Source organism: Canis lupus, chromosome 26 (genome assembly GCF_048164855.1).
Source record: "Canis lupus baileyi chromosome 26, mCanLup2.hap1, whole genome shotgun sequence".
Lineage (NCBI taxonomy): Eukaryota > Metazoa > Chordata > Mammalia > Carnivora > Canidae > Canis > Canis lupus.
In genome coordinates this window covers 33,576,932-33,594,168 of record NC_132863.1, presented here as the reverse complement: position 1 = coordinate 33,594,168, position 17,237 = coordinate 33,576,932, and the positions used below count along the sequence as shown (strand labels likewise).

Here is a 17,237-nt window from a genome sequence, read left to right as displayed (position 1 = left end):
CACCTTTTGCTAATCGTTCTAATTCATTTTTTATTACTAACTTTCCTATTTTCTGTTTGCCATCTGATTGAAGATATTACCAAAGGCATTTAAACAGCATCAGACTGTACCACAATGGCAAACATAACTCTTTTTATTGAAATCTGCATTAATATACATATAATTCCCTGATCACAAAGACCTCATGGTCCACATGTTAGACCCTCCGTGAAGGCAGATTTGACAAGAGGCACACGCACAACTGAAGGTTCTTCAGAAGACAACAGGACACGCCAGGAGGGTGCGACAAAATGGGTGCTTCCTTGTGCGGCTAGGGAACGTAGATGACTGTTCTGGAAAATGGCATGACAGCTGAATCAAGAGCCCTAAAAGTGCTCACTCCTTCTGACCCAGGGGTTCTACTCTGGCCCAGAACCAACAGCCTGGGTCTTTCTGCAATGATGGGAATGTTCTGCACAGGCCGGTGGTTACAGAGCACTTAAAATATGGGTAGCGTGACTGAGGAATTAGGTTGGATTTGATCTGGTTTGATGTTAAACCAAAACAGCCTCATGTGGCTAGTGGCTCTCCTGTTAGTGCGGCGAGCCAGCATCAATTCTCTCCTAAACCACAGCAATCACCTCCCTCTGTCCTCCTGCATCCACTCTTGCCCTCCCCCATCCAATGTGTTAACAGTCACCAAGGTCCTTCTAACTGCTCCCACTGCTCTTGAGACACAGTCCAAGCTCCCAGACATGGCCTCCAAGGGGACAGAGAGCACCCCAGCTCTCAGGGAACCCAAAGTGTTCCATGTGCTGCAAGGGCAATGACAGCAGCAGAAGGGAAGGCAGGGAAGGCCTCCTTCCTGTGGGAAGGCACTTGAGAAGAAACTTAAAAGATATGGGTGCAGAAGTCAGCCAGGTAGGTGGGCAATGCCCCACACGGAGGCAGAGCAGTTAGAGTTGCTCTGATGGATCCCCACCATCACGAAGCTGAAGTTCTAGGGGCAGATGCGGGACATAAACAATAAACATAACGAACAGGCAAATTATACACCATGAAAAGAGAAAAGACAAAACAGGTAAGGGCAGGTCAGGGGCTTCTGGGGGGAGCCAGCTGGGGCAGAACAGTTTGTGGCTCTGAATCTTCAGGACGAGACACACCCAAATCAACACTGCTCTTGAGTCTGCATGGTGCGACAGTGGCAGGGGACCTTCTCACATTCCCTAAACTTTCTGGCAGGTAACATAATCTTCATGATTTACAGTTTAATAAAAAGAGAAGGGGCAATAACTTCAGGAGAGAAGGCACCAAAAAATTCCTGCTTGCTCAACAGAAATGTTCCCACGAGCTGGGGATCTTGTTATCTCTGAAGGCCAGACTGACTGTGCCCCAGATACCCAACACAGGCGAGTGGGAGCTACATCTCCCTCCCGAATGCACCAAGGTCACCACCAGCAGGGACACGGGAAGGGGACAAAACAAGGGCCTGAGGTCGGCCAGTCCTTGCCCCAGAAGTCAAGCATTGATTAAAATATGTGAGGATTTTCAATATCAGCCCTCTTGACTCTACTTCAACTCTCTTCCTTGGGCTCAGCAGCAGGTGAGGGTGGCATGTCATTACAATGGGAATTCATATTTATTAACAGTTGCAGGCCCCAGGGCCCCTGGCTGGCTCAGTCCGCAGAGCGTGCAACTCTTGATCTCAGAGTTGTAAGTTCGAGCCCCATGTTTGGAGTAGAGATTACTTACATGAATAAATAAAAACATAAAACCAAAATAAAATACTTGCCGGCACCAGACACTGCCTCTCACATGTATATGTTTAATCGTCCTGACAACAATGCACAAATAAGACAAGTAAGGCCCAGAGACAATGAGTGATTTATTCTTGGAAACACAGCCTAGGATATGTTATAGTGGCCATCTTCTGGAACGTATAGCCTCCACTCTGATTCATTCATTTTTTTCAACAACTTTTTATTGAGCACCTACTACACAGACACCATACTAAGGTACTGGGGACTCATTGGTAAAGAAAACAAACATACCCCCCCCCCAGTGGTCTAGAAGATGGAACAGACACTCAAGTAATCTCATAGAAACATCATGCAATGGGGAAAAATACACTAGAAGCTGTGATGGAGAATAATGGGATAAGCAGAGTGATGAGGAGGTCAGAGTCTTTGAGAAGGCAAAGAAAAATGAACAGGAGCCAGCCATGTGAAGAATGAAGGCAAAAAACATTCCAGGCAAAGGGAACAGCATGTGCAAAGCCCCTCAGCCTAAAAAGAGCACCGCGGGGGAGACAGGGAGGGGAGAGGAGTAAGAAGACCAGGATGGCTAGAATGGAGTCAAGGAGGGGGAGGCTGGCTTTGCTCACTACCATATCCCCAGCATGAAGCCTGGTGCCTCAGACAGAGCAGCTGGTAATAAGGCTGGAAAAGCAGGCAGGGGCTAGATTGCACCAGGATTTATGGACCCAAAAAGGCATTTGATGTTATCTACACACCAGGGAAAGCCATTGGAAGGTCTGAAGCAGAGGCCTGATTTAGGCAAGTAAGACTTCACCAAGGCATAACAGAGAGCCATTGTGTGGTTTTGCCCAGAGAAATGACAGGATTCAATTTACACATCAGAAAGATCTTGATCGTGGCCTGGGTAGCTCCTCAGCTCATCCTGATGTGTGACTTGTGGTCACTGAATAGTAAATGTCTCCCAAAACCAAGTATCCCCAGCTGGCATGTGGGAGGTAGCCGCCTTTCAGAAAAGCAAGACAAAGCAGCAAATGACAGGATGTGTTGATGGAGCATCAGATGGGCACAGGGCTGTCAGCAGATGGAAAATTGTCCCAGAGAACGCCTCAACAGGGTCGTGGCTTATTGTTAATGTCGAGCCATTAGGAAAACACAATTATGTGCTTCACTGATACTGTAAGACATAATCTGAGACACAGTGCAAACATTTATCGCTTTCCAAAAAAAAAAAGAGGTAAGACAACTAACACAAGAGCCACTGGAGGAAATGCTTGCATCGTACAGGTGGCTGGACAAACCCTCCAGCTTGTTGGTTTTTTTCTCCTTTTCATTTAAAGTCAAATGTTTGGCTCTTGGGCATCCATGGATAGATTTGGAAAGGTAATTAAAATGAACTATCCCAGGTGCTTAAACATACATTATTATCTCATTTAATTTCATAAGCAGGTAGGCACTAATAACCCCATTTTATAGATGAGGAAACTGAGGCCCAGAGGTATTAAGTAACTTTCCAAATGCCCCTGCTTCCCTCACCAGCTTTATCTCTTGATAGTCTGGTCCTCTCCTATGCCTTTGTACATGCTGTCCCTTCTACTTGGAATGCTTTTCTCTACCTTCTCCACCTGGCCAATTCATCTTCAAGCACCAACTGGGTGTACCCTCCTCTGGGAAGACTTCTCTACTACCCTGGCCTGGCCTGGTAATACCACACCCATTTGGAATTGCTTATTTTTTGCCTATCTCGCTAATAAGACTGTGGCTCCTCAAGGGCAAGGACCAGGTCTTAAACACTTATTCTCACCTGGCATCTACCATAAAGCCCTGCATACAGCAGGTAGTGAATGTTCTTTGCAAGGCTGAATGAAGGAATGCACTCTCAATAAGTTGCAAAGCCTGGATTTGATCCCAAGCCAATATGACTCCACAGTGTATCTCTTGGCCAGAGTTTATGTCTACATCTTATACAGATCAATTAGAAAACATAAACAAGCATGGATTATATTATAGCCATACTGAGAACATCATTCATCCTCCCAAAAGAGATCCCAAAAAGCACCACTTCTCTGGGGGAAACAGGATGGTGTATACCGGGTAAAGGGTTAAACAAATCCTTTTCCCTTTTGCAAGAGAATTTCACCTTTGTTAATTGTCTAGCGTAAGTGGAAACCTGATGAAGGTAAGATGTTAACGATGTCACTAGGCACCCCTGCTTATGGTAAAAATGACCCCTGACTGGTAAACTGCATCTGGACTGGAGATAACTATAAATAAATTCTAAATATCTGATAATGAAACCAAACTTTTCCTGAGTGAAGGGACTCTTACAACTGTAGGTTTCTTGCAAGAAACCCCTGAAGTGAAGACTATGAAATTGTTACAGGAGCTATGGGTCCTTTGGGGAATAAGGCTTCTGAGCCAGGGTGACTTCCAAACCCACCCCTTGTGGGTCTCATTACCTTGCACTTACACTAAAACCTGGGAGAGTGGGGGTGGGGGGGCAGGCCAAGAGAAGAGCTGGAGGCCACCTCCATGGATTAAGGCAAAGGCCATGGCTAGAACTACTCCTGCAGAAGAGGAAGAGATCCTGTGCCCTGCTGGCAGGTGCTGGGTCCTGCCCACCTCTTTCAAGGAGATGGGGACCAAGTGTCACCCATGTGTATCTTGTGAGTCTGAATGTTTAACTGAACCTCATAGAGTCCCTGTGGGAAAAACAACGAGAAATAAGGGAAATGATACAGAGAGAAAGGAAACCATACCAACCAAAACCACCATTATACCTATTCTGAACAGGAAAGTTCCTGAGACTCTACCATTTATACCATTTATAAAAGACAAAAAATATGGGATGGAGACTATGTTTGCTGTCCTACAAAAGGCCCAGGTGACCTGAATGGTAGCTGGCAGCAGGAGTGAGGGAGGGCATGACTTACATGATCTCCCAGAGGCCTCACCACAAACCTGAGAGGCAATTACGGTTATGTGAGAACACTGGAGATCAGAGAAGTTAAGTGATAGGTCCTAAGTCATACAGCTTGTAAGTGACAAGATATGAAACCAGGCACTGCCATTGAACTCAAAATCACATATGAATCCACCACCTGATTTTACAAAACAATTACCTTACAGCTCAGGTGAATGTATAGAATAGAAACAAGCATGGGGGTTGGGGTGAAAGGACCTCTGTAAATAATGTAGGTAGCACCCTCTAGGCATTCAGTAAATATTTGCAAAATAAATGAGCAACAAAAGGCCCAGGGTCCATATTCCACATTATCAAGTTCAGTTCGAGTCAAAACAGCAAAATGGAACAATAAAATTTATGCATGAGATTGACCCTGGGTTATACTACTGAGTTGGATTCATTTCCAACAAGTTTCTAAATCATTCCTGCAAATTAGGCCCAACTTCAAGATAAGCACGTTTTAATTAGCTGTAATGTGAAGGCATTCTATTACCAAGTGATGTTTGAAGTTGAAAACCAAGGCAGAAGGCTCAGCTGGGAATCCTCAGGCCCAGAAGAGCCAATGCATTAACAGTAAAACCAAGGGACAAGCTGATCCACTCCTGCATCCCAGCAGAGAGTATGAACTCCACCTGGCACGGTAGAGGCTGCCCAAGATAGGAACAGAGACAGCACACTCTGAACTCCAGCTCAGCCAACCAGCAACTCTGCTGCCTTTTGTAATGTGACCTACTTAGACCCCAGTTTTCTCACCTGCAAAATGGGGACATATGTGCCTGGCATAGTTCTTATGAAGGCTCAATGAGATGATACAAGAATGAGCCTGAAATGGGTAAATGTTCAGTGAATAAATTTGTGCTTATTTCTGCCCTACTTTTCTCCATAAGGTGGCACAAAATTTAAAAATAAAAATCAGTGAGAGGGGATGTTTTGTTCAAGATGTCAGACAGACACACACTTTTTGCTTCTCCTCTCTTCTAAACAACACTAGAATGGGAAAAAAAGATATATACACACAACAAAACATATACATACATTTATATTCATGATTCATACATACACACATATATTCATAATTCAGATAGATGGGTGGGTTAAAATGAAATAACTCCAAAAAGCCCCCATGAGAACAAAAGAAAGGGCTGGGGATCAAAAACACTAAGAGTGACAGGAAGTAAGAAGTGAGACAAAGAAGCCTATCAGCTCCAAGGGCACCAGCACACCAACATAAGACCTCTGGAAAAGCTATCATCCTAACTGAACCCCAGAAATCCCCGAAGAGAGGCAGCAGGGACTGGAAGCCCTGGGCCAGGGATGTGCCTAGACCTTTGGGTTAGCCTACAGACCTCAAAGAAGCTAACTGTTGGATCTGCCTTCAGTGCCTTCAGGCTAAAGCCCAGGAGAAGGACTCAAATTAAATGAGGGATCTGCCTCAGGGATTCCTCCCTGTGGATAGGCATGAGGCTGGAAAAACAGAGGCACCAGAGCCCTTGAGTAACTGCTGGTCTATATGAGAAACAGATTCCCCCAACCTCAAGGGAGCTTGTCCCATGCACTAAAAGAAGTCCTCAGCTTTGAGTGTCCACCCACAAACCACACCAGGGCACCTAAAATCAACATTCATATTACTTACCCACATAATCATGGTTCTCACAGGCATTGAGGGAAGTCACAACTACAGAATAGATCAGTCTAGATCTCTGTTTACAATTAAATGTCAACCAAGCATTACCAGGCATATGTAGAAAATATCAGCATAAAAAGAGGCCTAATATGGACAGAAGAACTAACTACCAAGAAAACAGAGTTAACACAAAAAACAGAAGATAACTTTTTCACTGTATTATAATCTTCAAAAAGACTCAAAATATTCACATATCCATTAGAAAAAAGGAATGAGATGCTCCGATACAAGATCAATCCAGAAACAATACAAAATTCTGGGAAATGAAAAAAGTGACAATAAACTTATTAGTTTAACTGAAGAAAGGTTATGACTAGAAGTAATCCCACCCAACTTCCCTTGGGGGTTAGCCCTGAGGAATGGGGCTAAGAGGGCAGTGGGGAGAGGAAATGGGAATGGGTGGGCCCCCCCATGTTTTCTTTTACACCCTACTATATTTCTGTGTATCTTACAAAGAATAAAAACAAATTTCCAAAAAAGATGGCAGGACTCAAGATAAAGTAGGAAAATGACAGAAGAGGGAAATGAAATTGGGAAGTTAACAAGCAAAAGATATGTGTGATATCCCACACCTCCAAGCCTCCTGGGAGCTCAGAGAAGGTAGAAACAATAGGGATAGGATAGCCATGGACAATGGCCAACACTGAGGCAGGGACCAGGTGCAGAGCCTCTTGTTGAAGCTGTGATAGGACTCCAGCCCAAGGAGAAAGCCAGGTCCCCTGCCCAGACCTGACTCCCCCAGGCACAGCCCAGAAGCTTCTCTGAAATCAGTGTGGAGTCCTCTCCTCCACACAAGAGAGCGCATGACATCTCAGTAAGAGAAATTCATTCAGCCCCAGAAACTTCCATTAATAATGATTCTTCTTCACCCAGACCTAAGAAGCAATTATCCCACAGTTCTCATTCACATCATGAGATGAGAAAGAATCCTCAGCAAGTGACTCAAACACTCTAAAAATCGTCAACATCCTGGTCCTTGACTTCCTGGGAAGTCTTTTTTTTTTTTTTTAAAGATTTTATTTATTTCTTCATAGACAGAGACAGAGACACAGGCAGAGGGAGAAGCAGGCTCCATGCAGGGAGCCCAACGTGGGACTCCATCCGAGATCACACTCCAGGCTGCAGGCGGCGCCAAACCGCTGCGCCACCTGGGCTGCCCCCTGGGAAGTCTTTCAAAAGGAAGGGGAGTTTTTTCCCTAAGAGGCATCTCCCTGAAATAGGCACTTTGGTACTTCCCCTTCTATGCATTCATCCCCAGCGGCTGGGAATGTCACAGTTGTACCCCTCACTGGGAATCTCTTTGTCACAGGGAGCTACCTGGGACAAGGAGAGATGCCTTGATGCCAATGACTGGATGTAGTGAGAAACAAAAAGGCATGATCAGCTCTCTTGTCCCAGTTTGGCACAACTCTGAAGAGCTACCCCAGATCAGTGACCATGTTCCAGGCCAATGGAACATGCTTCTCCCTCTGCCCAATACTGCTTCCCTTACTCCCTTACAGCTACACTTCCTGGGAACTTCCCCCAAAATATATCTTCCATAGGCAACTCTCCATCTCAGAGTCGGTGTCCAAGGAAGCCAATGTACAACTCTCTCCACGGTGAAGGAGTCTGTCCCCATAACCTCTGGAGGGCCTGAAGAACTCAAGGGTCTCTGGGATACCTGACTGTGTCTTAGCCAAGGCTACATGGCCCAGGCCAACAACATGTCCCCAGTGTCCTAAGCCAAGGTGGGAAAACCTACTCACATCCCAGTCTAGAGCCATGTTCTCCTATGTATACTCCCCAGGCCAGCAACATCAGCATTACTTGTTAGCACTGCACCTTTTCAGCTCTTCCCTAGACCTACTGAGTCAGAACTTCTGAAAGGGGCACCCAGCGATCTGTGTTTCAACTGCCCCCCAGGTGATTCTGCTGCACTAAAGTTTGAGAAGAGCTTACTACTGGATGCAATCAAACACAAGTCATTAAGCTTTTCCATCAGCAGAAGACCAAGAGACAGCTTGGCAGCAATCTGATCCAGCAACATGAAACATTCCATACTCTGCTCCACACCTCTGGCTCCAAGGCACTCCTCTACTTAAAACCCAACCACCTATTTACCCCAAAGATATTAATGTAGTAAAACGCCAGGACACCTGCACCCCAATGTTCATAGCAGGAATGTCCACAATAGCCAAACTGTGCAAGGAGCCACAATGTCCTTTGGCAGATGAATGGATAAAGAAGATGTGATACACACACACACACACACACACACACACACAATGGAACATTACTGAGCCATCAGAAAGGATGGATACCTACCATTTGTGTCGATGTGGGTGGAACTGGAAGGTATTATGCTGAGTGAAATAAATCAATCGGAGAAGGATAATCATCATATGGTTTCACTCATATGCAGAATATGAGAAATAGTGAAAGGGACTATAAGGGAAAGGAGGGAAACTGAGTGGGGAAAAATTAGAGAGGAAGACAAACCATGAGAAACTCCTAACTGGGAAACAAAGGGTTGCAGAAGGAGAGGAGAGTGGGGGGATGGGGTGACTGGGTGACAGGCACTAAGGAGGGAACTTGATGGGATGATCACTGGGTGTTATATGTTAGCAAATTGAATTTAAATAAAATTTTTTTTAAAAAGGAAAAACTTTTTTAATTTAAAAAATAAAATAAAGCCCAACCAGCTGGGATGTGACACTCTTTATGACAATCTCTGCTGGTGTCCCAGCTCCCCTGTAGGCAGGCCTCCTTGCCTTAGGCTGAGAGTACCCCCAAACCACCCTTCAGGCCCCCTTGCAGTGGCTCTTCCCTCTGCCTAGAGCACCCTTCCATGAATTCTACATGCCTCCACATAGCCCACCTGGCGTTTCCTTTAAGACTCTGCCCTGTGAGGCTTTCTTACACCCCTGGCACTTCCCCAATTACATATTTAATTAAAACTCTGCATTTTGAGGCATGTTACAAATCCACACAGCCTTTCATCTAGTAAATACAAGTTTCCCATTGAGTTGCTGAGCCTTCAGGATAAGGCTGGATCCCCTGGCACACAGTAGGGACTCAATAAAAACCTGCTGAACATCTGAGAAGCCCAGCAGTAAATGAGTAATTACATATTGAAAAACCACAGTCTTGTTGCTCATTCTAGCAGGCACCAGAAGTTTGCTGTTATACAGTAGCAAGTTTGAGCATCAGGATAATTGATCAAAATTTATTATCCCATGTTATACAGCATGTTTTCACTAAGAAATAAAATTGCAATTTACCACGACTCATTAAGTTAATAATTACTTACCATATGTTTTTATTGCTGCTCCCAAACCACACTGGAAAATCACTATGCAGGTTTTTGGTCCATGTACATAGGATGACTGCCAACCACGTGGATACAGAATTCACTGACAGTGAGAAGCAGGACTAAAATACTGAACAGAAAGCACACGCTCTTAAGCTCTACCACTCTCATCCCCATGACATTTTAGTTTACCTGCACCACATTTTCCAGTTCAGTGGTTCTCAAACAGGGGCACTTTTGCTCCACAGGGAATACTTGGCAAAGCCTGGAGACTTTTTTTGGCTATTGTGGGAGGAGGTGCTACTGGCACCTAATCAGTAGAGGCCAGGGATGCAACTATGCATCTTATAATGTTATAATGCACAAAACATCCCCCCCCCCCAAACAAGGAATTACCAGGTCTAAAGTGTTCACAGTGCTGATGCTGGAAAACACTGTTCTAGATCAAAGGAACTTCCATTTCTGTTTCTTCAACCTGAACCTCATAGCAACCGTATGAAGAAGGTATTACTGCCCCCTTGTATGGATGAGAAAACTGAGACCTGGAGCGGTTAAGTGAGGTACACAAGGTCACCAGCCCACTCCAACAAATGGTGCAGCTGCAAAGTGAACCAGTCTCCTCTGCCCAACAAACCCAACTCCCCTCCCACACAGATTCAAGAAGGAAACAGACGCCAAGGAAATGAGCAGGTCCTTGTTTATTCATTAGGCTGAAGGGTCCACCCCGAGACTGTTTCAAACCAGATACAGGAAAAATATCAGACCCAGAGACCGAGGCATGGAAACATCTGATGTTAGGAGGACCCCTCCCCTGCAGCAGCTGGGACGGTTGGTCCTCCAGCATCCAGCACTGAAACAGGTTCCTCCAGCATTTTAATTTTCAATTGTGCAGCTCTTTATGAATAGAAATGAAAGCGTTTCCTGCTGGGGCCACAGGCTGTGTATGCATGATCTCCAACCTCAAGGCAACCCCATGGGGGAGGTGCTGCTATGCCCATTTTGCAGATGAGGAAACTGAAGCATGGGGAAGTTAAAAAACTTGCCTGTGCTGATGATGGCAGCATTCAAACCCAGTTCTGCGAGGTTCCAGGACTTAGACTGCCTTCATATCTTGAGACTAGTTCTAGAAAATCAGAGAGGCAAAATAGCTGGCCCTATGGAATCATATGGGGCTGGCAGTCCTGCAGGGGGATTCCTGGGATAAGGGTGAGGTGTGGAGTCTTGTTCTGGATGCATAGACACTCAGCTGCTCTTCCAGGTTTCCTGGCTGCTCTCTGTGCTGGGCTCTGTCCTCTGGGCCTACTTGGGTAAGCTCCTCTAGGAATGGCAGGTCAGCCAAAAGATTCTTGGCCCTGGCTATGCCCTAGATTTGATGCGCTCAGTAAAATCTTCTAAGAGCCAAAGAGATGCCAAGTTCCAAACTACAGAGGAAAACTGGTGAGCCTTGAATTCATTCATGCATGCATTCATTCAGCAAATATTTATTGAACCCCCTAAGTGTCAGGCCAGCTCTGGGTATGAATACAAAAGTGAAGGTAGACACAGTGGTTCCTGCTCTCTGAAGCATATCAGGGTGCATCTCCTCTAAAAGTATCATCTTCATCCTTCCTGGGTGTACTATGCTTTACTACAAAGGACATGCCCAGGCTCCATTCATTATATCTCCATACCACAGCTCCCTATCCCATTAGACTGATGTTCACTGATTTGCCTTCCCTTTGCCAAGAGGGAAACAGAGGTCCAGAGAAGAGCACTGTCATGCTCAAGGTCACCTTGCAGAATGGGGGGTGGGGGGGGCGGGGTGGAGCAGCAGTGCTGGGCCTGAGCTGTGGCTCCTGACATTCATAAGGTACAGAAGTTTCGTGGTAAGGACACTTCAGGACAGACTAGGGGAGGGGGCTACAGTAAACACATTTAGATGGAAAGTAAAGAAGAGCTTCTTAACATCCTGCAGAGTCCCCAGGACCAGCCATCTCAGCTCAGAGCTCACCTGGCCCAGGTCCACCCACAACCACCTGTGCCCCTACAGAAACCAGCAGTGGGGACCTCACCTACCAGAAACGCTGAGCAGGCCTCACAAATCTTAAGTACAGGTGAGGTGGAGACAGCATCTCCCATTTCTTGTATTTTCATCCCAAGGAGATTCCAATAATTCACTAGCTGAGCTTGTGTTGATCCCCGACAAGATACAAGATGCTGTGCCCAGAGCTGTGTGGGTGGGGAGTTCCATCACTTACCCACGCATATAGTTCCTGAGTAGTTCTGGGTCAGGCACTGTGCCAGGTGCTGGGAGCCCACAGAAACCCGTTCACAAACAACCAAACCACTGCTACACAAAGTGTGGTTGCTGGACCACCAGCAGCAGCATCTGAGAGTTCATCACACATGCAAATTCCCACAAGAAGACTTGTAAAATGTTCACAGAGGCTTTATTCATATATTCATAGTAGCCCCAACCTGGAAACAAACCTGAACATCCACTGGCAGGTGAACAGATAAACCAATTGAGCTACATTCATACAACATAATATTACTTAGCAGTAAAACAGAATTACGGATATACACAACATGGATAAATCTTAACACTATGTTGAGCAAAATGAAAACAGATGCAAAGATGTGTATGTTGCATATGAAATTCTAGAAATTAAATACACTTAGTACACTGAAACTGAACTTAAATAAAAGCACTGATAATAGAAATCAGATAAGTCGTTTCCTGCAGAGGTGGGGATAGAGACTGTGGGCTGGAAAGGGGCATGAGGGAACTTTCTGGGGTATGGAAAATGAGCAAAATGTGAATTGGGATGGTGGTTACACAGGTGTTTGTATTTGTGAAAACTCATGGAACTATACACTTAAAATGTGCATTTTATTTTATGTCAATCATATCTCAGTAAAAAAAATAAGCAACAAATCATTTGCCCTAGATCACAAAGCCACAACTGGAGATTCGAACCCAGGTTTGCCAAATTCCAATGGTCTGTTTACACTAGTCTGCCATAGTTGATGAGGGGCCCCAGGGATTGCCCTCAGCCTGGTAAAGAGCCTTGTCAAAAGTCAGAATAAAGGGACTTCACAGATCCCCAAGGAAGAGTGTCATAGTCTCCCCTCAACTCCTAGAGACTTGAGGGGAGAGCACCTAAGTGTCAAGCTCAGAGTCAAGAAATTTGGGATCAGGCCTAAATTCTGCTCTTCACACACAGAGTAGTATACTCTGTGACTCTGTTTCCCCTCTATGAAGCAAGGTAGAAAGAGAGGATTAGTGGTTCCCAGCATGGGTCTACAGATCCTGGGAGCCACAGGGCCACAAGCTCCTACGCTTACTAGGCACTGTTATTACAGGAAATGACTAATGTGCCTGCCTCATACCTGGTAAGCTATTTTTCAAATGTATGTTAATATTATTGTGATTAATAAAATAACATCTATCTCAGAGCAAAAATGAAACCATAGCAGCTTTTGCCATTACGTATTTTCTCAAACAAAAGATGGCAAAAGAACAGCCACTGCTCATGACTTGGTTTAAAGTGGCTGGAATCTCTGTGTAGAGTATCACTAAGGGGACAGTCACCAAGGGAACAGTCACCAAGGGCCCTTCCGGGTCAACTGCCCCACAGTTATCCGGCATCACTTGGGCAAATGCTTGCCCTTATGTTTCTCAGGCCTAGGCCCCTGTGGGGACAAGCCTCTTGTATGGACTGGAAGGACCAAGCCCCCAGTATGCATGCTGTGTCATGGTTCTGCGGCCCAACCTACAGGCCCCAAGTGTGGTCATGGCTGCATCTTGGGCCTCAGTTTCCCCTCCATGTTCTGATAGTGATCAGCTGTGAGAATGGAGCCTGGGCATTTCCCTCCCCAGGCCCTCACCATCAGACCCTGGTCACAATGTGCCCCACATGCCAACCACCAGCAGTAAAGATGACTGCCCCCTTGGGATCTCCTACCAGCAGGCATCGGTTCACCGGGAGCTGAGCCCAGTGACTTCCCCTGCCTCATCCTGCCACAAGCCTGAAGACTGAGAAGCAGGTCTCACATCCAGGTGCGAGGTCACACCCTTCTCCCCGCCTACCTTGGTGGCCCAGCTGCCACCTCTTCCACCTGGACACACCCTCGGCTCTGGGCCAGAAGTCCGAGATTACAAACAGAAACCAGAATCACGGGCTTCTCATTCCCTGAGTGGCTCCTTCCCCGGCCGGGTTTCACACTGGTTCTTGGTGCCGAGTCAGGGCTTCATAGGGCAGCAGAATAAAGCAGGGACACAGCTGGGCGCAGAAGGCCCGCATGGGGACCGCCGCACTCTGGCGGGGTTCACAGAAACCTCACTCTCAAAAGGCGCACTCCAGGCTCAAGGCCACGCACCCGCCAACCCAGACTTCGAGGCACAAATTCCCCGATCCCCACGCGCGCCCCCAAACCAGGGCCTGGAACCTTGCCCACTTACTGTGTTAAAAAGTAAAGCCAAGGGCAGAAGACAGTCCAGCTGCCCCCGCAGCCAGCGGTGTCCTCCTCTCTCAAGACTCCACTTGCTACTTTTAATCAATTTTCCCTCCACCAGACTGGAAACAGCCGAGAACCGGCCTTCCCTTCAGGACACCATCCCCCACTTCTAACCACCATCCCCGCTTCTAACTTGGCCGGCACCGGACAAAGATGATCCCACCCACCCGCTGTGAGACCTCGCGGGCCGCCCAGCTCGTCCTCGCCGGGCTCTCCTGGCCCCGGAGCCCAGGCCCCATCGCGGGGACTGCGGGGGCTTTGCCCTGCGACCCTCAAGGCTGCTCCCCGCGGGCCTGGCTCGGCGATCCCGGCCCCCGGCCCCCGGGCCCCCGTTCCGCGCGGGGCCGCCCCCTGCCCGCAGCCGCCACCGGCCAGGGGCTCCGCCGAGGCCCGAGGGCCGCCCACCCCGCCGCCGACGCGCACTCGCCGCGCCTCGGAGCCCGCGCCGCTCGCCGGGGCCGCGGGGAAACCCACGCGCGCGGTTCAGTCCGGGCTCCGAGGGGCCGGGCCGGGCTTCGCGCCCGCCGCGGGACGCGCCGACGGTCGGCCTCGCTAACCAAGTCTGAAAGTTCCCTCCGCAGCGAGGGGAGCGGTGCGGCGGCGCAGCTGCATCGCGGAGAGCGAGCGGATCCGACGTCCCGGTTCGGGGAGCCGCGCACGCGAGCTTCCGTGGGGGGCGGGGGGCCGGCGGGGCGCGGGGCGCGGGCGTCGTCACCGCAGCCCCAGCCCAGCGGGGAGGGCCGCCCGCCCGCGCTCCGTGCCCGGGAGGGGCCAGGCCTCGGTGGGCCGTAGCGCCCCGGGAACCCCAGGCCCCGCCGGGCGGGGACGGCCAGTGAGCGCGCCGCCGCCGCCGCCGCCAAGTGAAAGCCCCGACGCGCGAGTTAGAGCCCGGGGGGCGCGGGGCGCGGGGGCGCGGTGGCGCGGGGCGTAGGGGCTCGGGGGTGCGGGGCGCGGGGTGCAGGGGTGCGGGGCACGGGGGCGCGGGGACGCAGGGGTGCGGGGCGCGGGGTGCAGGGGCGCAGGGGTGCGGGGCACGGGGGCGCGGGGCGCAGGGGCGCGGGGCGCGGGGCTGTGCGAGGCGGTGTGCGGCCGGCGGGGCCCCGCGAGCGGGACGCGACTGTCGGACCAACTTCTTTGTGTGAGTGTCCGCGGCCGCGCCTGGGCGTGACGGCGACGGGGCGCGGAAGGCGGTGTGCCGCGCGAACGGGTGCCTCGTGGGCGGCGACGCGACGGCGGGCGTGGGCGAGTGGGCCCGACCGTCAGGGAGGCTTGCGGCGGGGCGCGGCGGGGCGGCGGGGCGGCGGGGCGGCGGGGCCGCGGGCAGCCGGTGCGCGAGAGCGGCTGTCAGGGCCGGGCCGCGGGGCCCCGTGGTGACTGTCGAGGTGACTGGTGCCCGCGGGCCGGAGAACTCCGGGAGGACTCCTGCGGGCGGCAGTGCCCGTCGGCGGGCGGACGCGTGCGGGTCCCCGCGGCCGGCACCAGGCGCCGGGGTCTCCGAGTCTCCCCGTCCACCCACCGACGCTCCAGCGGGGACGCCCGGGCCGCCGCCGCGCCCGCCTCGGCGCCCCCCCGCCCCCGCCTACCTTGCCGCAGTGGTAATAGTCCAGGTGCGCCAGGCCGGCCGGCTCGGCCCCGGGGCGCGCGCCCACCGCGGGCGCCGAGGGGTACAGGCGGACGTCCATGGCGGGCGCGGCGGCGGCGGCGGCGGCGGCGGCTCCCGCGGGCAGTGCCTGGGCGGGCGGCGGGTGGGAGCCAGTGTGCGAGCGGGTGTGCGAGCGCGGGGGGCGGGCCGGGGGCGGGGCCCGGAGGAGCGTCCCGCCCCCGCCCCCGCCCCGCCCGCCCCGCCCCGCCCGCGCGCGCTATTGTTCCGGCCGCGGGCGCCGCGGAGCGCGGGGGCCTGGGCCCAGGGGAGGGGGCGCGCCCGGGGGTCCCCGAGCGCTGCGCGCCGGTGCGGACCGCCGTTTCCCATCCCGCCTTCCCCACCCACGGTGAGGGAAGGAAGAGACCCATCTGACACCCCTCCCCTGAAGTGGGACACTGCCCGCCCTAGACATTCAGGGAGTAGGGGGCGGGGGAGGCAGGCGGCGACAGGAGCACTTGTGTGGATGGGTGCCGCCGTGCCCGGGGGACCAACAGCCCAGCGCCTGCTGCTGCGGCTGTTAGAAGGTCCTCCGCGCTTGTCCCACTGATCCGAGTCACTGCGAGAGGGGCTCTGGGACTTACTGAGCATAAATTCTCACTTTACCTATGAGGAAACTGAGGCAAGGACAGTCGCTTCAGTAATGAAGCGCCAAGTGAATGGGCTCACTGCCTCCAGAGGATCCAGGTCTGAGACAACTGGGAGAAGACAGTGTAATGATAGGGAGTCAAAAGGCCATAGAAATGGCTTAGAAACTGAAGTTCTGAGGAAGGGTCCAGAATCTACCCGCCCCCCCCCATCCCTAGCCCCTACCCCAAGTTCTGGAGAACCGAAATGGGATGGCTTCCATAGTGGAGCAGAAAGGTAATGGAAGCAATCTCCTTCTCCCACATTAAAAAGTTCCCTAATTCCTTACATCACCTGCCAAGCAACTGGCCTGTTGCTCCTCCCCTTCTCATCCAAGAATTGTCTACACTAGCAGCCTCCACTCCCTCACCCTACTGACTGCTACCCCACTGCCTTATGGTTCCTGGCTCTGGCACACTGGGATGCCAGGCTGGAAAGTGCCAGGAGACCAGGAGGTCAGGAGGCAGAAGTGGGTCAGAGTGGGATTTTTGGATGGCAGCGGGACATGTGATGCTATTTGGAGAAAAGGGAGTGAGCCTGTCTGTTGCCCACTCAGGAGCCAGCTTGGAACTCAGCTCCCAACTGCTACTTGAGCTTTGTAGGTCCTGACGGTGAGCTATGACCACTATTTGTGATCATAAAGATCCACTAATACAAGATTGCTGTGGGAAACAGGCTTTCACTAAAGGTTTGGGAACAACAGAGGAAAATTACTGCTCAGAAAGGAAAACTTCCAAATAAATTTCAGCAGCCATTGTTTCTAGAAATACATTGCCATATCTCATCCGAAGGAATTT

General features: G+C 50.5%; 1 protein-coding gene across 3 annotated transcripts in view; it reads right to left on the bottom strand.

Moving 5' to 3' along the window:
• Positions 1-15,907, bottom strand: part of TOX2 (TOX high mobility group box family member 2) — a 132,626-nt gene extending 116,719 nt beyond the window's left edge. The window contains exon 1 of one of the 3 annotated variants that reach the window (XM_072801105.1): positions 15,758-15,907. In XM_072801105.1, coding sequence (XP_072657206.1) covers positions 15,758-15,856 — 99 coding nt within the window. In that variant the 5' untranslated portion in view covers positions 15,857-15,907. Of the gene's footprint in view, positions 1-14,118; positions 14,262-15,757 lie in introns of those variants that run through there. The other 2 variants (XM_072801106.1, XM_072801110.1) reach the window with 2 other exon arrangements.
• Positions 15,908-17,237: the final 1,330 nt, after the last annotated feature.